This window comes from Miscanthus floridulus, chromosome 11 (assembly GCF_019320115.1).
Source record: "Miscanthus floridulus cultivar M001 chromosome 11, ASM1932011v1, whole genome shotgun sequence".
Lineage (NCBI taxonomy): Eukaryota > Viridiplantae > Streptophyta > Magnoliopsida > Poales > Poaceae > Miscanthus > Miscanthus floridulus.
The window spans coordinates 99,300,213-99,323,889 of NC_089590.1; the positions used below are offsets into that span (position 1 = coordinate 99,300,213).

The 23,677-nt window shown below is 43.9% G+C and overlaps 2 protein-coding genes across 2 annotated transcripts; one reads left to right on the top strand and one right to left on the bottom strand.

The window, feature by feature from the left end:
* Positions 1-10,760: 10,760 nt before the first annotated feature.
* Positions 10,761-11,953, bottom strand: LOC136492537 (patatin-like protein 1). The gene is made up of 3 exons (XM_066488518.1): positions 11,904-11,953; positions 11,087-11,627; positions 10,761-10,997 (listed from the first exon to the last, which is right to left on the bottom strand). The coding sequence occupies exons 1-3, from the start codon at positions 11,951-11,953 to the stop codon at positions 10,761-10,763; spliced, it is 828 nt and encodes a 275-aa protein (XP_066344615.1).
* Positions 11,954-13,113: 1,160 nt separating this feature from the next.
* On the top strand, positions 13,114-16,689 carry LOC136494188 (pentatricopeptide repeat-containing protein At3g51320-like). Its single transcript, XM_066490345.1, has 5 exons — positions 13,114-14,278; positions 14,382-15,452; positions 15,629-15,829; positions 15,927-16,355; positions 16,451-16,689. Exons 1-2 carry the CDS (start codon positions 13,204-13,206, stop codon positions 14,969-14,971), a joined length of 1,665 nt encoding a protein of 554 aa, XP_066346442.1. The 5' UTR covers positions 13,114-13,203; the 3' UTR covers positions 14,972-15,452; positions 15,629-15,829; positions 15,927-16,355; positions 16,451-16,689.
* Positions 16,690-23,677: the final 6,988 nt, after the last annotated feature.

Genomic DNA, 23,677 nt, shown 5'->3' on the forward strand with positions numbered 1-23,677 from the left:
GTGAAGACGAGGTGGCAATGGCATCCAGGGGCAGGGAGCGAAGGCGTTTTTAAAGGCAAGAGGTGGGCGGGTAGGCGGGTAGGGAGAGGAGACAGAGAAGAAGAAGATGCCAAGGAAGATGCAGTGGGCGTGGCGGTGCGTGCGCGTGCCATGCCCATGCATTCTTGTGTGCGTTGGTGTTGGCACATTATATTTCAGAAGACTCCGTTCAACTATCTCCGATCCACCTGCACATTGACATCTTTCAGGCTTGGGGCCAAATTGCAGATGTGAGGATTACAAGCAAGCTTGCATTGTTGCATGCATTTGGGAGTATGTACTGACTATACATTTGCCTCCTGTCAATTTTCATGTGAGGATCACCACCAAGGAAACAATGGGTGTAGGATGGATCAGTTACCCTACCCATTGTTCCGTGAACAAGCATGACAGGAAGTTGGCCATGCCCTGTAGGTGGCATTAACATAGTCCCAGCCCCCCCAGAAACGATCGAACGTCGCAGATGATTATTAGCTGAAGATCTTGGTCAACTTTGTCGCGCGCGCATTCTGTGTCTAAAAAACAACCGACCAATCAAATAATCCACACGGAATAGTATGTATGTATATATATGATTTCCTTTATATATCTCCAGGTCTCCTGAATCAGTCCTGAGGATCAGATGTGCTATACTAGCATTAGCAATTCAGAGACCAACTGCCTCTGCCTGCCTGCGCCATAATAATACAAAAGTGCAGTGCTGTAGTCAGTTCAGTTGCTTTGTACTTGTACCAACAGTACAGGGAGAAAGAGCGATGTTGTTTCCTGCAGGACACGCTGCATTGCGTTGCCAGCCTGAGGATTCACACACATTATTGTTCTCCCCCCATTTTTTTCTTAGTCTGCTCGTGCGTCGGCGTCGTTGAGAAATGCTTGGTTCCAGAAACCCTCACGACGGTGCACCAAGTTGGCTGCAACTGCAAACAAATAGATGCAGGCTCCTCAGCTCCATGATTGTGCACGGACAGTAGGGTGGTTGCGGCTGTCTGAGAAAGACGGATGCTTGCTCATAGAGTGAGGGACATGTAAGGGTGTTGTTGGTTATTTTAAGAACAGTACTTTTTCGTGTGTGTGTGTGTGTACCTCTCTCTCTCTCTCTCTCTCTCTCTCTGCTTGGTTAGAATTATATGGATGGCGAGCTTGCAGAGCGGGGTGTGTGTGTTTGAGTGCGACCTGGCCTTATCCACGAACATAGCCCATCTGTCATGTCTCAACAAGCTGCCTAGCTAGCCTCTGTAGCTGGCCTAACCAGGTCAAGATGCATTTCTTCTCTTCCCCCTGCCAGCACTGGCAAAAAAAGTGTTCTTTTACAGATGGTAAGTACTTTGACTGACCCCAGACATCACTTCAGTTTAGCATCTGTTGCCAAAAGCAATTTGATAGTAGGACCCTCACTTGTGTCCTTCAGAGGCTAGCTAGACCAGCCTCACAGATGGATCTATCTACCTGAATTTCTAATATCTCCAGCCAGTTTTTTAACAACAATCTGATATTCTGATGAGGAGCACAAAAAAGAAAAATGTAACCTATGGTAGCTGCTAAACCTGAACTACACCAAGTATTGCTATCTTCCTCTGAGTCTGAGGTCCCTTAGTTTTCAATAACAATAACAGGAAGAAGCAATGGCAAGACCTCGAAGCAAAGATATGTATGAGATGGGAAATAAATGTCATCTTGATGTTTCAGTTCTTCCTTTGCTACTATGGTGGCGACCACTTGTTGAAGAAAATCCCTTGTGCACTGCCAGCTTGCCATTTCTTCTAGGAGCACTGCTCTATCATATCTGTACTGACAGTACTAGGCAAGTTTCCTGAACGTGCAGTTAAAAAACAGACAAGTGGCGACAGAAATCTCGGAGCATTTACACAAGTCCTGCTAACCATGAGGACCCAATTTATGGCACATCTCTCTAAAGCTCCCTCTCCCTCTCTCTCTCTCTCTCACTCTCTTGAGGAAATCTCTAAAGCTCCCTCTTTTCCATTCTTTCTTCAGTGGTTGTGGTTGCCTATCCTCATTCATAGTCCGTGTCTCCATACTACACTCCATACCATATCAGATATTCAGATGTGTGCAGTGCAAGTGCAAACAGGCTCAGGCTCCCACTCCATCTCATCCATGAAACTTGTGACACATTATATCAGTAGGTAGCTGGAATGTTAGAGCGAATTTGATCGAACTGCAAGGATCACGTTTGTTTGATACCAAAGTCTTTCCAAACATTCTACAGCCGTTGCAGCAGAATCAGCTCATGTACGTATGCCCATCAGGAATCGCTCCATTCAGGGAGACAGTGAGTTTGTCCTTACTCATGCCATGCCGATGCCGTAGAAAGGCAGCAAAATCTTCTCCAGGATCTTGATTTTATACAGAAGAGTTGAGCTGAAATAATTGACGCCTGCACAGACTTGCACTGCACTACATGAAGTTAGAGACAAGAGGAGGAGGCCACGGCGTTGTCCTGAATGCGACGGATCGACCAATAACATACTACCTCCATGCCTTGCGCATGGCCGTGGCCTCATGACCGGCTATCTTCAGTAACCAACCAGCCTGGTATCACTATCTCGAACCACACAGCACAGCACGTCCACAGCACGGTTCATTTGTCTTGGATTTACACCGATTTACCGGATTGATGGGTAATTAGGTTACTGCCGTGCCGGACATGAGCCATGCATAGCACTACCACTATCTGGCCGGCGGCAAGACTGATGCCGCCGTTGCATTGCTTAGCTGTGTGCTGCAGTAGGACGCCGCAGAGGACAAGCCCAGAGACTGTAGCCGAAAGCCTGTATGCTACACTGTTTGCAACAGTATCAATGACAATTAGATCATGCAAAGAAACACACACACACACACATCTCGGACGCCTGAAGGATCCACAGCACGTCGCAGAGATCAGATGGTCTGATGCTATGCGCAGCAGCTTTGCATCGCGTGATCGACGACACGCTGGATCCTTCAGACTGCAGGATAGTATAGGCATATGCTTTCACGTTCCTTACTGATTTTTGGATTTACGCCGAGTGAATTTGGGAGACAGGTTTGAATGGATTCCTGCCTGGCAATTTGTCAGATCACACAGGCTCGTTTACCTCAAAAACAGTCTCATCCTTTTCGACGCTCCAATTCAACTTCTCAGTTTGAAACGAGGGACTAGGGAGGGAGGGAGATTCAGTTTTGAAATGTTTCTTTTGTTATTAGTTTGGTTGCAGCTGCTGGAACAACAACTCTGTACTTTTTCCCCTGCTTAAATTAAATGGCAAGGAAGAGCACCTGCCACTTTGCCCTAAAAAATTGTTTCAAAGAGAGCTTTATAGAAGAGAAAAGGTGTGCAGCTGTAGTTGTCTATATAGAAGAGAAAAGGTGTGCAGTTGTAGTTGTCCGTAGGCCTATTCTTTCTAACAGATCCACTGGTGTGGAGCATGCAGAAATGCAGGTTGCCAAGAGGCAAACAGGGTCCTAGGAACAGTTGCCATTGGGTCGCCGGGCTGCACGGGTTGGCAAGGGGACCAAGGATCCCAAAAGCACTGAGCTCATGTGCTCCCTTTTGCATTGCCAGAGACCAATGATTTGGAGTTCTCTCTCCTGTTTGCAAAATAATCACGTTTTCACTATAATTTATAAAATGAAGATGCAAATGATGAGATGCAATAACACGAGACATGTCTGATGTGTCCACTGCATCATGCATATATACTACTATTCCTTGTCTGCTATCCGCTGCATGGACAGGACAGCTGCGGCAGAGAAAACTGGGGAAATGAAAACGAGACGGCATCAAATCTTGCCTCTGAATCTTGGATCAAATGGACGTGCTGTTGCTGACCGGTCATCGGTTTGTTCTGTAGCCATAGGATGCATCTGGGCTTCGTTCATTTGCTGGGCTCGGGTCCGCTCAGTTCAGTTTCAATGTGTGGTGTGGATTGCATGGTTGGCCCTCGCCATCAGGAATTGTGAGGCAGACACAACATATTTCCAATTATTTCCCTTTGTAGGTTCTAATTTTTCAGTGAGTCGTGTGACACGGATCTTCTAATCAAGTGAGACCGCTGTTCAGTAGGTAATATAGTCCATTAATCTGTGCTTTTGTAGGGACTATAATCCTACGAGACCTATATGTACTAGAACTTATATACTAGTACTTATAATTGACCAAAATTTCTCTCTCTGTTCTATCTCTATTCATTTTCTAGCACAATACCTATAATATTTATCTGATTATGGTAAATGTGCCGGTTACTCTATGGCCCTGTTCGGCTTACCTCATATTGGGCTTGTTCGGCTTGTTTTTTCAGCCGGAACAGTATTTTTCTCTCACAACAATTCAGCCAGAACAGTGTTTTTCAACCAGTTTCAGCCATGTTTTCATGATTTCATCCATATTTAAAGTGTTTCCACCTCTGCACTAAACTTTCGTGTGTAGTCCTCAACGTGTTTTAGTAGAAACATTAGCTCAAGTTATATCAACGTTTTGTTAGCACAGGCTATGATGTCATGAGTCTAGATTAAGGCTTTCTTAAAAAAAACTTTTATTAGTTCCTACAGGTTTTTTATCAATAATTTAAGTTGAGATTCTAGTCCTTTATATATGTTTATTCAAATTCTCAGCCTATGCTTTGTGTTTAAAAACTAGCAAGTTGACCCACGCAAAATAGTGTGAGTAGCTAGTTTGCTTATTATAGTATTTGGATTTTTTATTGAATGTTATTTTTACAAATAGTTTTGTTTATTGATTTCATATAATTGTTTTCTCTCGATACGTCTTTACGTATTGGCATGAACTCATCAACTCTAGACTTAGACCTATTGTTATCTTTGTTATATCTCCTCCTCTTTTTTTCCTATTACTATCTCGTGAATGCTATGGCCAAATTGAGTAGCCTTCGATCTCCTCTTGGTGAACTCTATTGGTGATAAAAAAAACACTTTTTAAGTCTTTATCTAATTCCTTTGCTCTCTTATAGATTTAAATTCAAGATGATCTTACTTCATTTCTATTACGGATCTATAGTTTTTTCCCCTTATAGTATCCTTTGATTTATCACAATGCTTTTCGTGCCTTGTAGCCATCCGCTAGGATCTTGACATCACCATTTAGTTCCACGTAATCATGAGTCAACTTAATAGGTAACTTATATAATAAGTTGTTGTTTTAATTTTTTCGAAAAGGAAGGATTTTATTAATCCACAATCATTGCATCCATTTGATACAATAATTGTGAACCCACTTCCGACCTCTCCAAAAAGCACACAGCCTAAACCAAACAAATAAAGAAACTGCTCGACATTCTAATGACTATCAATCCTAAGACTAGACCGTCACCCATGTGCCCGAGAGAAAACAGTTGTCTTTTTAGTTTTTTTTAGAGAACACGACTTCACGCATTTTTCATTAAGAAGAGCTGAAAGAATGGTTTACACAACGCAACTACGGATAACCTATAGTGCCGGTTGCAGAACCACAGAGGAAGTGGTTAGGAACCTAAACGACAACAGAAAAGAAAAGAAAAGAAAGAGAAAATTGTGTTTTTAGTTGTCTCATAGTAACTCATAATTTTTTAATTAGTGCATAAAATAAAAGAAATATTGTGAGTTGCATGACAATCATAACTCATGTCATTCTTGTTTAAGGTAGAACTCTCTTTTTTCTCTTAATTAAAAAGTGGAGCTCCTGCTATTCTCGTAAAAAAAAGATAAATTAGGCTGCACTTGAGCAGGAGAGAGAGATAAAATGCCAGCGTATAGTAATAGTAATAGTAATAAAGTTCCTAGGTTGACGGAAGACGATGAATAGGGCATAGGAACAGGGTCGAGGAAGGTGAGGTTTTTAGAGCCTCTTTGGCAGGGCTCCTGCAGGGGCTTTAGCTTCGGCTCCTGCAGGAGCTGTGCCAAACGCCTGTTTTGGAAAGGGCTCTGCATGGGGAGCCGGTCAAGAGCCGGAGCTATTTTTTGCCTGCGCAGGAGAAGCCTAAAAAACGAGCTTCGCGCGGCTCCTTGCTGTGGGTTCACGTCGTCTAGTGCGAAGGGGCCATTTTGCCAAACGTTTTTCAGAACGACTTCAGCTCCTTCAGAGAAGCTGCTCCTTCAGAAGAGCCGGAGCTATTTTCAGAGGAGCCAGAGCCCTGCCAAACAGACCCTTAGATCAAATAACATTAAGTATCTAGGTCCAAAACGACGTTCCGGATCAAGGACCCATGTGATGGATAATTTTCTGTCCAGTTTGGGTGTACTTGCCCAGGAACTGCACACCATCGGCCTCCAGTGAAAAGAGCGAGATGCTTTGTTAGCACTTAGCACTCACAGCACAGCACAGCACAGCGAGCGGCCGAGCACAACTCGCAAAGTTAAGAGGACTAAAATTTAGTCTCCTATTTTTAGTCGCTCCTTCTGTTTAGTTTAAAAGGACTTAAAAGAACTAAAATTTAGTCCATATTCCCGTGAAAACAAACGGAGCCTCAGATTCTGATGGAGCGAGATGGAAACAAACAGGGCAACGTATCAACCGCAAACCAACTAATTTGTGTAAACTTAGAGATTACCTGCCGTTTTTTTTTTTTTGCGCTTAAGCCTCCCACCTGTCGGTCTTTTTTTTTTGCGCTTAAGCCCCCTCACCCCATCTATTGGATCAGCATCTAGTGGTTCTGATTGGTAGTTTTCAAATTTGCACAGGTTGATTGGTTTGCATCTGATATGTTGCCAACAAACATGACCTTACCTGTTCACTTAATCGTAAACGATCATAAATTTTCAGTCAAAATAATATTTTTTTCTCGTATCAAACCACGACGGGCGAACAGGCTGTTAGATCCCTATTTCCGGGCTGATGTGAAATCTCACGTCTGATCGCTTGGACTCTGTCTGAGACACAAAATCTTGAAAATCGTGTGGTACGGATTGAAGGAACAGTACCAGTGTCAGTTGGTGAATTCACTGACTGCACTGCTTTTGACGCAGGAGTGGATAGGAATAGGATCATAATACTAGGACAGTGACGACACCCAAAATACACGAGAAAATTGCTATAACGGGACTCATAGAACTGGCTTCGTTAAAATAGAAATTCTAACATTTGCTTCTTTAAAATGGGACTCCAAACATTAACAATTTGTTTTCCATGACATTTTGATACTTTTAATCATATTTGGGTTCTTAAATACGTGTATTTTTCTTTAATGACTGTATTACCCTTTTGTCTAATCTCATCTATCGATTCATCTACCTGTACGGAAACAAACGAGACCGACGTCTTCCTCTCCGTCACATACGAGACGCGCCGCCGCCCGCTGCTCGCCCGCCAACTGCCGGCCGCCGCCCCTCCTTCCCTCCCCACGCTGCCTTCTCCTCTCCATGGATGGAGAGCCTCCGCCCGACGGAGTCCGTGGAGGGCCGTCGGCCATGGACAATGAAGCTACGCCTGGTGCCCTAGACGAGGCTGCGCCTGGTGCCCTAGTCGCGGCGGCACGTGGAGGGCTCGACGTCGCTCCTGGTTGCCATCCTGCGGCGCTCGGAGGCCTCGCCGCCGCTCCTGGTGGCCATCTCGCGGCGCTAGGAGAGCTGGCCGCGGCGCCTGAAGGCCATCCTGTCGAGGTTGGTGCTGGAGGCCTGGCCGCGGCTGATGGTGGTCTGGCCACGGCTACTGGTGCCCTGGCCGCGGCTCCTAGTGGCCTGGCCGCCCAGGCTGGAGCAGCTGATGGCCTTCCACAGCTTGCCATGGAGAACACCAACAATGCTGTAGCCCTAGCAAGAGCACTGCTGCCTGCTGCTCCTCTTCTGGCAATAGAGTACAATCTTCCTGTTCTTCAAGTGGAAAGGTAGTGATAACTTATTTATTTGGGATACATGTGAATTTATTAGGGCATTAACCACAGTACTCACCCATCACTTTTTTTATATGACATTAGGTATCAATTTGCCACAATTTTAGGGCTATAGTGTGAAGGGTGTCGTGTATGCAAGCGTAGTGTAGTGTATACATAATTTTTCTTGAGAGCTGCTAGCTTCAGCTTGTTGGTGCACAGCTCATAAAAGTAACTTGTACTTGTAATATGTTTGCTTGTCATTTATATTAAATAAAATCAAAGTTGTTGTTGGATCTGAAGTATTTATAGTTATCTTCTTCCTGTCTACTTTATGTCACTATTATGCAGTTCCCAAATAAATAATTAGTGCACATCATTTATATTAAACATATAATTAGTGCTTGTTTTAATACACTAATATGTCCCTATTATGCAGTTCCCAAATAAATAATGTGGAAAATATGGAAAGAGTTGATTGGGCTACCATACAAATAGTTGAGACTCATGATGATGAAGGTCGAATTCAACTTATGAGTGAGAGTCAGATGTGTGAGATTTTAGGCTTGACAGATGAGGGTACACCAAATATACCTATACAGGGATTTGATCGTCGAATGGATGAACAAGGCAATGATAATGACCGTGGGGAAGATGTTGATGGTGCTGCCATTCCTACTAATGACGACGTACCAGGTGACATGGTCATTTCATATGACAAGAACAACCCATGCATGGAGGTAGGGACACAGTACCCAACAATGGAAGAGTTCAAGCTGGCAGTTCGCCAATTCGCCATCAAGAAAGAGTTCCATTTAGGAGTAGAGAAGTCATGTAAGAAGAGATATAGGGCTTATTGCAAGTCTGGTGATGAGATGACTGGCCCTTGTCCTTGGAAGATAAATGGCAACAAATTGGATGGTTGCACAACTGTGGAGGTGAATAATTTTTTGTATGACTTCATTCATTGTTCTTGTTATGTAAATTAATATCATTTTTTTTGTTTTGCAGGTAACCGTTTTAGTTGATAAACATGAATGTGTGTCTAGCCAGAGGATGCAGGTTACAACTCCAAGTTGCAAGTGGGTATGTAGCAAGGCTGTGGATATCCTTAGAGTTCAACCAAACATTGGTACTAAGGAACTGCAAACGAGGTTGGAGAATGATCTGAATAATAAATGTACAATTGGTTATGACACTGTATGATAGGGTAAACAAAGAGCTCTTGAGCAGGTTTATGGCAAATGGTCAGAAAGTTTTGAGCTATTGTTTAGGTGGAAGGCCGAGGTGATGAAGCGGAGTCATAGGAGTGTCGTTGAGATTGATGTTCTTGAGGTGGATGGTGAGGTATATTTCCACCGTTTTTTCTGTGGCCTTAAACCATGCATTGATGGTTTCTTGGAAGGTTGTAGGCCTCATTTGAGCGTAGATGCTACAGCACTTAATGGGAGGTGGAATGGTCACTTGGCTGCAGCTGTAGCAGTTGATGGTCATAATTGGATGTATCCAGTGACTTATGGCTTCATGGCTTCGGAAACAGCAGACAACTGGACTTGGTTCATGGAACAATTGAAGAAAGCTATAGGTGATCCTCCACTCCTTGTTGTTTGTTCTGATGCTTGCAAGGGCTTGGAGAACGCAGTGAAGAATGTATTCCCCAAGGCAGAGCAAAGGGAATGCTTTTATCATATGGTCAGAAACTTCAAGAAAAGATTTAGAAGGTTTGGCCAGATATATCCTGCTGCAAGGGCTTACAGAGATGACATTTTCTATGACAATATAGCAAAAATGTTAACTGAATCAGCTGCAGCAATGCAATGGTTACAGGCCAATCATAAGCTATTGTGTAGCAAGCTTGCGATGTTATTTGGAGAGGGCACATCTTCACAAACTGACAACATCACTAGCCCCGTGAGGATGCCTACCGTGGTGCCGCCAAAAAAGATGACTCCAAAGAGAAAGCTACACATTGGATGATGAGTTAATTTAGTTGTGATGAGATATAAACTCAAGATTTATTTCATATGACTTTGATCTCGTTTGGAACTACATTATTGTCTTCTGAGATGAACATGTTTATGTTGTTTATGCTACAAACATGGTTTTAAGAGATGAACTTGTCTATGCTAAATTCTTGTTATTATATATTGCTTGTAATTGTGTATGAATCACTTTGTTAATTCATGCTGTTATATAACTATACATGACGGCAAGCTAGCCATGGTCACGGCCAGCCAGCCCAGGCCAGCCATGACCACGGCCAGCGACCCAGGCCAGCATGGCCGGCCAGACAGCCACCACGGCAACTAGCAAGCCAGCCAGCACGGCAGCCAGCAAGCTAGCCAGCACGGCAACAAGGCAGCTAGCCCAGGCCAGCCAAGTAGCGGCAGCTAGCAAAGCCACGCACGGTGTTTAATGACTCAAGGGTAAAATAGTCATTTCAGGAAACAAATACATGTATTTAGATAAGAAAAGAGATTAAAAGGACCAAATGTTATGAAAAATAAGAAACAAATGTTTGAAGTCTCATTTTAAAGAAGCAAACGTTAGGATTCCTATTTGAGAAAATTTCCTATTTAGCCTAAAAAATAATGCTACTTTCCTATTTGACACCGAAACTGAAAATCTTTCCTATATATCCTCAACTCGAGTTTTTATTTCCTATTTGACATTCCCGTCAGTTCCATGAGCAACTACCGTTAGCTGTTGAAGTGAGGCGATGGGAAAAGATAAACCAGAAGTTGTTGTCAAGTTAAAGGGAAAAAGGAGGAAGAAAGAAGTAGATAAAAATAACAAACGACTAGCTACCATGCAATACATCTATCTGAGGCATACTGCTAGTTTGTGTATATAATGACCACTCTGCAATCTGAAGATCCTTGTGCGGAATTCCACTGCCAGTCTGTAATTGATACTTGAGAGCTAGTTGGAGTTGATATTGCTCTTGCGTAGCATGCGCTCGTCAGAGAGTTGTTTGGCGAAGTGAGCAAGCGCCTCTGCATTTGTGCCCTCACCGGAACAGGACTCGTACACCCTAGTGTCGATGTTCACTCTCGCCACTAGCTTCTTGAGCAGCTCCTGGCCGATCCCGATCAGAGACTCCATGTTCTCCTTGGTCGCGATGTCCACTGACGATGCGTCCCCAGTCAAAGTATCATCCTACATAAATACGATAGCATCGATCATCGTCGATTTTATACCAAGAACAGAATATATATGCTTTAGTATATCCTACAAGCGTATCATACCTGAATGCGAAGGTAGTTCTTCTCACAGTGGAGGGCCTGAAAGAGCACGGGTGCATGGATGTCAACCATGTCGGAACTGGCATGTGAGAAGATGTCGATGATCGGCGTGAAGCCACCGTTGTACAGCCACTGAATGAGGCCCCATTTCGCGCACTGCTCAGCGGTGTACTTCTCCGCCTGCTTCGCCGACCCAGTGCCGACGGAGATGACGAGGTAGTTCGTGTACTCGGTCGGCCTACCGACGTTGAAGTCTAGGTTCCGACGGTGCACCTCCTTGGTGAGCATGGATATGGCGACCATGGTGGGGTTGTTGGCCACGATGCCGCTGTCGACGAGGTGGTACTCCCGGGACCTGCCGTCGGCGGCCTCGGTCTTGAAGAAGTGCGCCGGGAAGTAGGTCGGCGCCGCCGACGTGCTGATGCAGATGTCGGAGAGGTGCGCGTTCTTGAGCGTGTCGTTCTTGGCCTCGTACGTGGAGAAGATGAACAGCCGCGACTCTAGGCCACCGAGTTCTTTTCCTACCCTCAAAGGGCATTTTGGTCTTTTCCCATCGCCTCACTTCAACAGCTAACGGTAGTTGCTCAAGGAACTGACGGGAATATCAAATAGGAAATAAAAACTCGAGTTGAGGACATATAGGAAAGATTTTCAGTTTCGATGTCAAATAGGAAAGTAGCATTATTTTCATGGCTAAATAGGAAGTTTTCTCTTCCTATTTTAGCGAAACGACTTCTTTGAAGTCCTATTATAGCAAATTTCTCAAAATACACATGCATGCAGCAAAATGCTGGTTTTCAGATCTGTCTTGCGGTGTTGCCTTGACCCGACTGCTGCCGAGGTTTCCCAGCAAATAGGGAGAAGCTCCATCTCGTTTAGCTCTGATGCATACCTCAATAATCAAACTTTATAATCTTTATAATTAATAATTCCGTCACAGCTTTTAAGTATTGTAAACAAACTTAATACTATTAGATTTTCAATACTATAAATCTACATTAACAAATAATACTATATAAAAATGAATAATTAAAATATAATTAGAAAACTGCGTTATGTTAAAATAATAAATTGAAACGGGGAACATCCTAGCTTGTAATAGTTTCAGCCGGCACCCGTGTTGACCCTTTAGCTAAATCATGTTCCGATCAGAAATGACATATCTTTTTTCTTTTTAAGAGAAAAAGTGAGGCATTTTATTACTCAACAATGTAATTATAGTCCTGAGCAATAAATATTCTCAATGCAAGCCGGCACTAAGAACCTCCAAATGGCCGAGTATATCATGAGTGACATGTACTCGATCCATCTGTCTCAAAATTGTTATCATAATATTTGTCTAGATCCATGGCTAAAGTCTCAGCTATTTTAAGACATAAGGAGTATGTGACATATTTAAGATGTATTATATATATGTTCTTTCATGCAACCAATCACACAAATGCTAGTATTTGCACGTGTAATTCCCTAGCTAAGTCACACGTAATATTTGAATATACAAGAACTTCGCATCATACTAAGTGGTTTTTATTTTTACTTTTTTTTTGCAAAAAGGAATAAAGTGTTTTTTTACGTTCTATAAAGAACATAACAAAGTCAGCAATATAATAAAATTTCTCTTTAATAAATATCACATTTTTTCTAACCTGCTGACATTTGGACTTGGTAACAACCGAGAAAAGATTGGATGTACATGTTAATTTAGAAAATGCAAATTCTGAGATGATGGATATCTAAGAATGGAATTCATACTTATAAGCATGATGAGTATCTAAGATGACGAATAACGCTATTGTTTAGTTTATTTGTCTTAGGAGTTCTACGAAGCAAACCTCAGACATCCTTTCGGCTACGAAGCAAAGGGGTATTTTGTGGTACAAGGTCAAGGATGATGGAATTATGACATTTTAAAACCAAGAGTGGTGTAGTAATACAATTTGTGTCCGAGTTTTTGGGTTTTTGAAGTTGTGTAAAGATGTTGGTATTTTCTAAAGTCAGAGATCCCAACGGTGGCAGATCCAGAGGGGAGAACCCAGCCTGCATCATGGGCCCACTAGTCAGCGAGACAAAATCCTGAGACGCCTAAACCCCATGGCGCCGCCGCCCCGTGTTCTCCACTGATGGCGGCCACCTCCACCTCCCCCCATTCAGCCGGCGGCGGCGGCACCATCGGCGACGACCTCCACGGCTTCCTCCGCTACGGCCTCCGCACTCACTCCTCCGTTCTCTGCGTACACGCCTTCCTCCTCCGCCGCGGCCTCCTCCTCGGCCACGCCGTCCCCGCCGGCCTCCTCCTCACCGCCTCCGCCTGCTCCGCCGCCTCGCCGCCGGCTCACATCCTCCGCCTCCTCCTCCACCACCTACCTCCTCCCCTGCCGGTATTCTCCCTCGACGCCGCACTCCGCGCCGTAGGCCCTCGCATCCCCTTCTCCACCCTCCTCTCCCTCTTCGCGGCCCTCCTCCGCTCCCACCAACCGCTCTTCCCCGACCACTTCTCCTTCCCTCCTCTCCTCTCCGCTGCCGCCTCCGCCGCCTCCCCGCGGCTCCACCTCCGTTCCGCGCTCGCCCTCCACGGGCAGCTCCTCCGCCGCGGCCTCCTCTTCTCGCCGCCGCCCCACGCCGCCAACGCCCTCCTCCACTTCTATGCCACTGCCGGCGGCCTCTCGTCCGCCCGCTACATGTTCGACGAAATGCCATTGAGGGATATCGTGTCCTGCAACACCCTGATGACGGCCTTAGCTGGCACACCCGGTGGCATTGATGCCGCACGCCAGCTGTTTGAGGGAATGCACCTGAGAAATTGGGTGTCATGGAACGTCATGATTAATGGGTACGTCAAGGCGAAGTGGCCTGAACAGGCACTGGAGGTGGTCCGGTGGATGGCAGGGGTAGGAGTGAGGGGGACGGCGACAACCATAGTCGGGGCAGCCACGGCGTGTGCTAGGCTGGGGAGGCTAGGGGCTGGGAGGGAGGTGCACTGTGTGTTCCTGCGCCGTTTTGAGGATGATAACCTGTTGGTTTGGACTGCATTGATTGATATGTATGGCAAGTGTCGGAGGGCTGGGGTTGCAAGGAAGTTGTTTGACCGGCTCAGAATGAGGAACCTGGTATGCTGGAACGCGATGATCATAGGGCACTGTGTGTATGGTGAACCTGGTGACGGGATCAAACTGTTCCAGCATATGATCACACCAGGTGGGTTCAGATTTCCAATATTAGTTCTTCAGAAAGCAACATATTGCTACATTTGCATTTTTGAACTTTATATATGTATCTAACTCCTGTGCTGCCTTTTCAGGGAATGTGCAGCCAGATGGAGTCACTTTCATTGGTGTTCTCTGCGCCTGTGCCCGTTTAGGCCTCTTGGAGGACGGAAGGGCATATTTTGAGCAGATGAGCACCGTGTACAACCTCAAGCCGACATTTGCACACTACTGGTGCATGGCCAATCTGTATGGGAGTGTTGGGCTTCTGGAAGAAGCCGAGGGCCTCTTAAAGAGTATACCAGAGGATCTGAAGGCACGGGCATTGGGTGGTTTGCTTGGGCTGTGTCGGTTCCGGGGGGATTGGAGACTTGGGGAACGGATAGCTCTCAGGTTGATTGAGCTTGAACCAAGCAACAATGCTCACTATGCACTGCTTTGCAATGTGTACGCTGCTGTAGGGAGATGGGAAGAAGTTCACAGGGTGAAGGCTATCATGAAAGAGAGAGATGAGAGGTTCAGGCCTGGACATCGTCTGGTGAACTTAAATGAGATTGTTGATGAATTCAAAATTAGGGAGAGGCATCCTGAGAATCAGGAGATATATGCCATCATGGACGACTTGGCGTCAAGGCTGAAGCTTGATTGTAAAGAAAAGGAGCAAAGTGATTTTGGAATGAAATAACTCAAACACACACCTGGGAATTGTTTTGGAGCTGCACAGGTTTCGAACGGGCAGCTTCAGGAGGTTAAGATAGGGTGGGTCTGAAGTAGTGCATCTTCAGATGTGTCATTTGTGCAGAACCACTCATTGGTTATGTAGTGACAGAAATGCTTGGTATCAATAGTCGGTAGTTGCAAAAAGTGACAATTATGGTAGGGTTGAGATGGACAGGAAGAACGAAGAAGTAACAAGCCTTGGGAAGCAAAGATAACCTTTCTGTTGTTGCCCTCTAATATTAACAGTGGACATTCTCCAACAAGAACACAAGTATTTTCTGTAAAAGTTTTGGTCAAATGATATTTCAGTAAAAAAGGACGTACCCAGTGCAGAGAGCTCCCGCTCTGTGCAGGGTTTGGGGAAGGGTGTTAGTGACAAGCCTTACCCTCGCCTGTGCAATGCGAGGAGACCGCGACTCGAACCCGGGACCTTCCGGTCACAGACGGTAAGACTCTACTGCTTGCACTAGGCCCGCCCTTTCATAAATGATATTTCAGTGCTTTTCATAAATGTGCGTCCGTGCCTTGCCTTGTCTGGCTTTGAGAATAAGATTGCATATTTGCGCAGAGGTAATACTGTCGGTTTTGACAGTAGCCAAGTTACCCTGGTATATGTTTTCAGGTATTCAGCCTGTCAGGTAAAAGTACAAGTTGACCACTGACCTCGCTGGCTTTGTTACTGGAATGGTAGAACTGCTATTTGACCTTCTTTGGTGACTTATCCTTTTATCTTCTTCCTCACAATGTGACGTGGGATGTGACTGTGTGAGTGTGTTATATGCTTTGGAGCACAAGGGAGACACAAGTTTGACCTCAACTCAAGGTTACTAATCTTCAGAACTCTTCTCATTCTTCCCAAAAAGATTATTTTTCATCTATAAGCATCCTGAAATGTGTTTTTCCTTTGGTTCGTGCATCAGGAGAGCTGGCACTTGCTCTGCAGTTGTTGGCTTCACTGGTGTCACAGATTTCATAGCTCTCGACAGCATTCTTGAGTTACATAAGTTCCTTTAACTCTCTGGTTGAATTAATGAGATATTTGAGTTCATACCCTGAGAATTGAAAACACTGATAACTGGCTTCAGTTGAAAATTTGTGTTCGTAATGTTCTCACTCAGCTGATGATGGCCTTTAGTTACATTTTTTTATAAAAAGAATCTGAACTTGCTTTTAAAATAATGTCGCCCCAGATACTGTGGCGTCTTCCAATGCCATCAGTCATTGTCAGAAAAAATTATTTCATTTTATGAATTGGACATCGTAACACAATCGCAGAAGTTATTGGTTTTTGGCTAGCGAACTCTCATGCAATGCAATGTGGTACAAGGGAAAAAGGCTTCTTCTGACTGGTATGCAGTCTTCCTGCTGGCAACCTTTTTTTTCAGTCTTCTGCTCAGCAGTGAACTTATATTAGCATGGTTCATTTTATCTTTTATTACTCAAGGTCCTAATGTAACTGGAAAGAGTTATCCTGTTGCTTGGATATCTGTGATCCACCTTCTCTGGGAAAGTTACCAAGCCCTCAGAAGGGATGTATCATTTCCTCAGCTCCACTTACCTGCCTTGGTAGTTGGTTCTCAGCAGGATCAGACCATACCCTCTCTCAAGGGAGGAAGCAAATCAGCTGGTAGGCATACTTAATTTTTGAAATAGCTGTCTATTGTATATTAGTAAAAACCTTGATGTTCGAAGTTTGAAACTTGCATGATTAGTTAGGAACATACCGGTTGAAAGGAAGTACAAATTATTTTTGTTGCTTGTCCTGGTAACAGGAACTATGGTACTATAGTCATCATAGGTAACAAGTCTAGTGCTTCTGTCCTGCTGGATGATCACCTGAAGGAAATTCCAGAGAATGTTGGGCTGGTGTATCTTCTAGAAAGAGAATGGTGGGATTCTACAGCAAACTGGGAACATGTTCTGTCATTAGGAGAGCAAAGGAGGCTTGTGATGGTCAGTATTTACTGGCAGGCCTCCATTATTTTGCTCTTTTTATTGAGTAACCAAAGGAAGCGGAGGCGAGGCTAAAGATACTTGGTGGTGGAACGAGGAAGTCCAAAGGGCTATTAAGGAGAAGAAAGAGTGTTATAGACGCTTGTACCATGACAGGAGTGTGGACAACATAGAGAAGTACAAGGTGGCAAAGAAGACTGCAAAGCGAGCTGTAAGTGTGGCAAAGGGTAGAGCGTACGAGGATCTTTACTAACGTTTGAGTACGAAGGAAGGAGAGAAGGACATTTATAGGATGGCTAGAGTTCGTGAGAGAAAGACAAGGGACTTCAATCAAGTTAAGTGCATTGAGGATGAAAGGGAGCATCTCTTGGTGAAGGAGGATGAGATCCGACATCGATGGCAAGAGTATTTTGACAAATTGTTCAATGGTGAGAATACGGACACAACCTTTCAGTTGGATGACTCTTTTGATGACACCAATAGGCGTTTTGTGCGGAGAATTCAAGAATTTGAGGTCAGAGAGGCGTTGAAAAGGATGAAAGGAGGTAAGGCGTTGGGACCGGATGGTATCCCAATCGAGGTGTGGAGATGTCTCGGGGACATAGCTATAGTATGGCTAACTAAGCTGTTCAACCATATTTTTCGATCGAACAAGATGCCTGATGAGTGGAGGAGAAGTATATTGGTACCGATCTACAAGAATAAAGGGGATATTCAAAGTTATACTAATTACCGGGGAATTAAGTTGATGAGTCATACTATGAAGCTATGGGATAGAGTTATCGAGCATCGCTTGAGAGCAATAATGCGGGTCTCTATGAACCAATTTGGTTTCATGCCCGGAAGGTCAACCATGGAAGCCATTTTCTTAACAAGACAAGTTATGGAGCGGTATAGGGAGAAGAAGGACATACACATGGTTTTTATTGACTTGGAGAAGGCTTATGATAAAATACCAAGGAATGTTATGTGGTGGGCTTTGGACAAACATAAAGTCCCAACGAAGTACGTCGGGCTCATTAAGGACATGTACAACAATGTTGTGACTAGAATTCGAACAAGTGATGGAGACACGGATGACTTCCCGATTAGGATAGGACTACATCAAGGGTCAGCTTTGAGTCCTTATTTGTTTGCCTTAGTAATGGATGAGGTCACAAGGGACATACAAGGGGACATCCCTTGGTGTATGCTTTTCGCGGACGATGTAGTGCTAGTTGATGAAAGCCGAACAGGAGTGAATCAGAAACTGGAGTTATGGCGGGAAACTTTGGAGTCCAAAGGTTTTAGACTCAGTAGAACTAAAACTGAGTATATGATATGTGACTTCAGCACTACTATTCAGAAGGAGGAAGATATTAGTTTGGAAGGTCAAGTAGTGCCTAGGAAGGATACCTTTCGATATCTAGGATCAATGCTACAGAGAGACGGGGATATTGAGGAAGATGTTAGCCATAGAATCAAAGCAGGGTGGATGAAGTGGCGGCAAGCATCTGGTGTCCTATGTGACAAAAGGGTACCACAGAAGCTAAAAGGCAAGTTTTATAGGACGGCGATTAGACCTGCTATGTTGTATGGTGCAGAATGTTGGCCTACGAAAAGACGACATGTTCAACAGATAAGTGTCGCGGAAATACGTATATTGCGTTGGATTAGCGGTCATACAAGAAGAGATCGAGTTCGGAACGATGATATACGTGATAGATTAGGGGTAGTACCAATTGAAGAGAAGCTTGTCCAACACCGGTTGAGATGGTTTGGACATGTCCAACGGAGACCTCCAGAGGCACCGGTGCGTAGTGAAATCCTAGGCCAGGATAGTAACGTGAAGAGAGACAGAGGAAGACCGAAGTTGACTTGGGTAAAGGCAATAAAAGAAGACTTGAAAGGATGGAATATACCCAAAGACTTAGCCTTAGATAGGAGTGCTTGGAAGGCAGCTATTCACGTGCCTGAACCTTGATTGTTTCTGCTGGGTTTCAACTCTAGCCTACCCCAACTTGTTTGGGACTTAAAGGCTTTGTTGTTGATGTTGTTGTTGTTGTATATATGCTCTTAAATATTTGAAAGTCACTGTCTTGGTTTTGGCAGGCTCATTGTTTTTCCATCATCCTATCTCCTAAGTTTGGTATCCTCATCGAGTGCATCAAGTATCTATTCTATCACAATGCTCTTTTGACTTTTCCATTTTTCTTTCTCTTTGCTTATCAACTGCTGTGGGTCCTAAAATTTGTACTTGATTGCAGTGCTACTACTGTTGATGTTGAAGAACATATGTACAGGCTTGCAACTAACATGGGCACACCTGTGGTCAAATCCTCACAAGTAATTATTTGGACAATCCCTGCGATGGCATAAAAGTTATGATGGTAGTGGATGGTGGTTTCTTAAAAAACAAATGAAAACCAAAAGGATGCTGACCGTTCTTTGTCCACACCTTTGCATTCTGTAATGAATTCATCGTGTTGAAACATTTGTATCTGGGGCACACCAGTTCCCTCCTTTTTTTACATGTCATATTAACTTTGTCCGAAGTTAAACATTTATATCTTTAACTATTTATTTTTTAAAAATATAGGTTCAAGACATAAGATTTATGTCTCTAGATTCATTGTAAGAAATACTTTAGTAATATATAATTATATGTTGTGAAACTGTAATAATTTTTATGAAATAGATGGTCAAATAGTAATCTTTGACTTGGGATAAAGCTAATGTGACATGTACAAATGAATGGAGGGGGAATACGACAAGCAAGACATTAAATAGCATAGATGCTGCTGGCGTGCATCCAACAAAATATAAGGACGTCTCTAACAATATAAGCTATTCACTAGCTCTAAGCTGAGAGGAGAGAGATTGCAGCAAGCAACCTTGAACATTGTGTTACGAGAGTGATTTTTTCATGAAATATGCGAGACTATCTTTAAGTCTGGATTTTTCGTGAAATATGCGAGACTATCTTTTAAGTCTATGCTAGTCTCTTACTTTTTGTATTTAGTAATTAAAGAATTGATTCAGGTAGCTAGACCATCGGAGACGCCCTAAGGTGTAGTTGAGAAATTGAGGGAAAAAAACAAGAAAATGTAAGAAGGCTGGAGGAGGGAGGATGCAACAATTGTGAACTCAGTTCTCAAGGGCCTGAAATCAGGGCGCAGGGGAGGGCACAAAACGTCCAAGCGTCCTGAAGAGGAGGATTTCAGGAAAAAGGACAGTGGCCGTGTGTTCATGTTCGCTTGAACTTATCAGCACGTCTTATCAGCTATGGTACAATATTTTTCTCTCACAATAAAACAGCATCAGCCGCAGAAACCATCCCCTCAGTACATGCTTTTTCTTACGGTGGTGGTACATGCTTTTCTTATGGTGGTGGTTACCGAGTGCGGTGTGTGCGTTTGAATGTGATGATGGCGGAGTGCTCGCCCTCCCTTTGCTTCCTCGTCAATCATCAATCATCATCAGCAGCAGGTAACTAATTCATGCTAAAATAGAGGGAAAGGGAACCCTGTAGCCTAACAGCAGAGAATTTGGCAATCAGGAAACCAGGCAGGCAGCCAAGAACAACTCTGAAAATGCATGCTATGCTCGCGACAGGCGACAGGCGACAGGTGCAACGCCCTTGGAGCAAGGTGGTCGCTTTCGAGCCATCCTCGTCTTCATTTAAAATTCGAGGTTTGCAATTGCAAGACGCCTTGGGTATTTTTTTTTTCTCTTCAGCCTTTCAACAGATATATGGCGCTCTTATAATAGAGACGCTCGTTCCTTGCCCATTCGGTAACAGCAGACGCTGTCTGAATATATATGCAGCCGTGGCGACTGATGGAAATAGAGAATCATCTGCATTTGCCATGTCATCCTCCATGGTAAAAAATTAGAATAGAACATGTATACACCTCAATCATCTCGATACCATCATTTGGTGGTTGGTGCACACTTTAGCAAACACGGCAGGAATGCTGCGATCAGTGTCGACGTGTCGGTCAGCACAGCAGGGACCAGTCAGCAGCACAGCCAGCTGGAGTCTACTTCTAGTATTTAGCAGAAAACAAAGGAGAGTCTACTATTATTTAGCAGAAAACTAAGGAGACGACGACACGAGAGGCTTCAGTTTTTTTAACTTTTTTTTCTTTTCAAAATGGCTCTCGACGTGCAGACACGTATGTACCGTATGCTGATCTGCTCTACTGCATTACGTATTATTCAACTGACCTTGTTCCTTTTTTTAGATTAATTAAGGTGAATATCCTTGTAATAACAATAGTTTCAACCGGCACCCATGTTGACCTTAGCTCAATAATTAATCGTGTTCCAGAATGACGTCTCCGATGATGGATTTCTCCCTCGGCAGCAATGAGTGCAAACCACGAATGCCTGCATATATATTACTGCTAGTAGTAGAACTAATGTACTACCTCAATTTCGAAAAAAGAAACAATTCTAAGTCTGTTCAAATTTAAACTATCTTATATTTAACTAAATTTATAAGAAATAGTATCTACATGTATGAATTCAACCACCGACGGCGGGCTGGGATTCGCCTTTGACCTAAGTAACTATAAGTCAAAACTCGTATCCAGTCAGGATGTTCATCCAATCACCGACCGCCACGTCACTTGTCAGTTTCCACTTGAGCCCCGTCAGCAGCCGAACATGGCAATCTTGTAATATACCTTCTATTAGTCAAACTAAAGAAGCAGCACTAGTGCTCTTTCTTCTTGTTTATTATTTTTTTGTTGGTTATTAGATAGAAAATATTGCTAGCTTGATTCCCTGCGTCTGCGTGCTCTTTTTTTTTATGAAGTCAGTTGGTACGAATAAACTAGCGGCTGCTGAGGCTGAACAGTCATCATCGTGAAACAGAAACAGTACGTACATCAGTTTCAAATGCTGCTAGATTTATTTCGATAATTGCGTGTACTAAATTACTACTAAACCGATGCAGAATTGGTTGACCCTGCCTGTTTCGTGGACCCTTGGAGAAAGCTGGTCGCTTTGGAGCCATCCTCCTCTTCATTTCGAATTCGCAAGTAATAATGTGGCATCAACAGGGACGCTTGTTCGGTGACAGCAGAGGCTGTCTGAATATATGCAGCCAGCGTGTGGACGATGATTTTTGCGGCTGATGCTGTTTTGTTGTAAGAAAAAAAAACACCGTACGATAACGAACAGGGACGTGTCCCGTCCCATTTATATACACCTCAATCATCTGGACCCCAGCATCTAGAGGTTAGTGCACACTTTAGCAAACACGGCAGCAATGCCGCGATCAGTGTCGCCGTGTTGGTCAGCACAGCCAACTAAAACGACTTATAATTTTCTTTTTGGTTTCTACAAAACGACTTCATAATTGAGTAGCATATGGACTAGTAGCAGCAGAAAACAAAGGAGACACGAGAGGCTTCAGTTCAGGCTCTCGACGTGCAGACAAGTATGTATGTATCGTGTATGCTGCTGCTGACCCGTTTTTTAGTGTACAGTGTACATAGTAGCACGTACTGTATTATTCAACTGATCTTGTTCAATCAAGGCGTATGTATCCTTGTGTAGTAATAGCATAACAATAGTTTCAACCGGCACCCATGTTGACCTTAGCTCAATAATTAATCGTGTTCCAGAATGACGCCCAGGAACCGTCGGATGCGGAATATGCAGCCGAGATCCGCCTTTGACCCAAGTCAGCGTAGGTCAAAAAAACCCATATCCAGTCAGCAGGTTAATCTAATCACCGACTGCCACGTTACTGTCAGCTGCCACCTCAGCCAAGTCAACAGCCCAACATGGCAGTATTCCATTATACCCCACATTAGTCTAATTGTAGATTGTTTGATCTAGCACTATTCGAAGATTATTATTAGAGTAAAGTGCACCGGATGTCCATTAACTTTCTTTGGGGTCCATGAACTTTTAAAATAGTTCACTGCATGTTCATGCCATTTATTTAACCTTAAATTCAAAGTACATTTGCAGAAAACCCCCTATCTTTCTTTATCTTTTGACGCGGTTGCCGTCCGCGCACCTCATCAAGCGGCTGCGCGATGAGGCGCTACAGCGCCGGTGCGGCCCGGGCACCGAGGCGTATAGGGCCGCGGCCGCGCAGCTTAGGTCCTGGTCCCGAACGGCACCAAGGACGGCGTCCGCAGGTACCTTGTTTGATGAGGTGCACGGACGGCGACCGCGTCAGAAAATAAAGAAAGGTAGGGGTTTTCTGTAAATGTATTTTGAATTTAAGGTTAAATAAATGGTATGGACCTGCAGTGAACCATTTTAAAAGTTCATGACCCAAAAATACAGTTTCAAAGTTAATAGACCTAGATGACACCCTAAAAAATTAATGAACCTCCGATGTATTTTACTCTTTATTATTACTACGTACATCGTTTCTAGGACGGACACGGACGAGGGCAGTATCACAGAAGAAGCACTACCAGTGTTTCTTCTTGTTTGACTATCTTTTTGTTGTTGGTTAATTAACGGCGGAACATGGCAGTGTTCCAATTCTAATATACCCTATATTAGTCAAATTGTAGGTTGCTCGGAATAAACTAGCGGCGGCTGCGGCTTAACAATCAGAAACAGTACAGCAATTTCAAAATGCCGCTAGGTTTATTTCGATAATTGCGTGTACTAAATTATTATCACTGAAGCGATGCAGAATTGGTTCACCCTGCCTGTTGCGTGGACTGCTCGCCAAAGCAGCCGATTGGCGACCAAATAATAA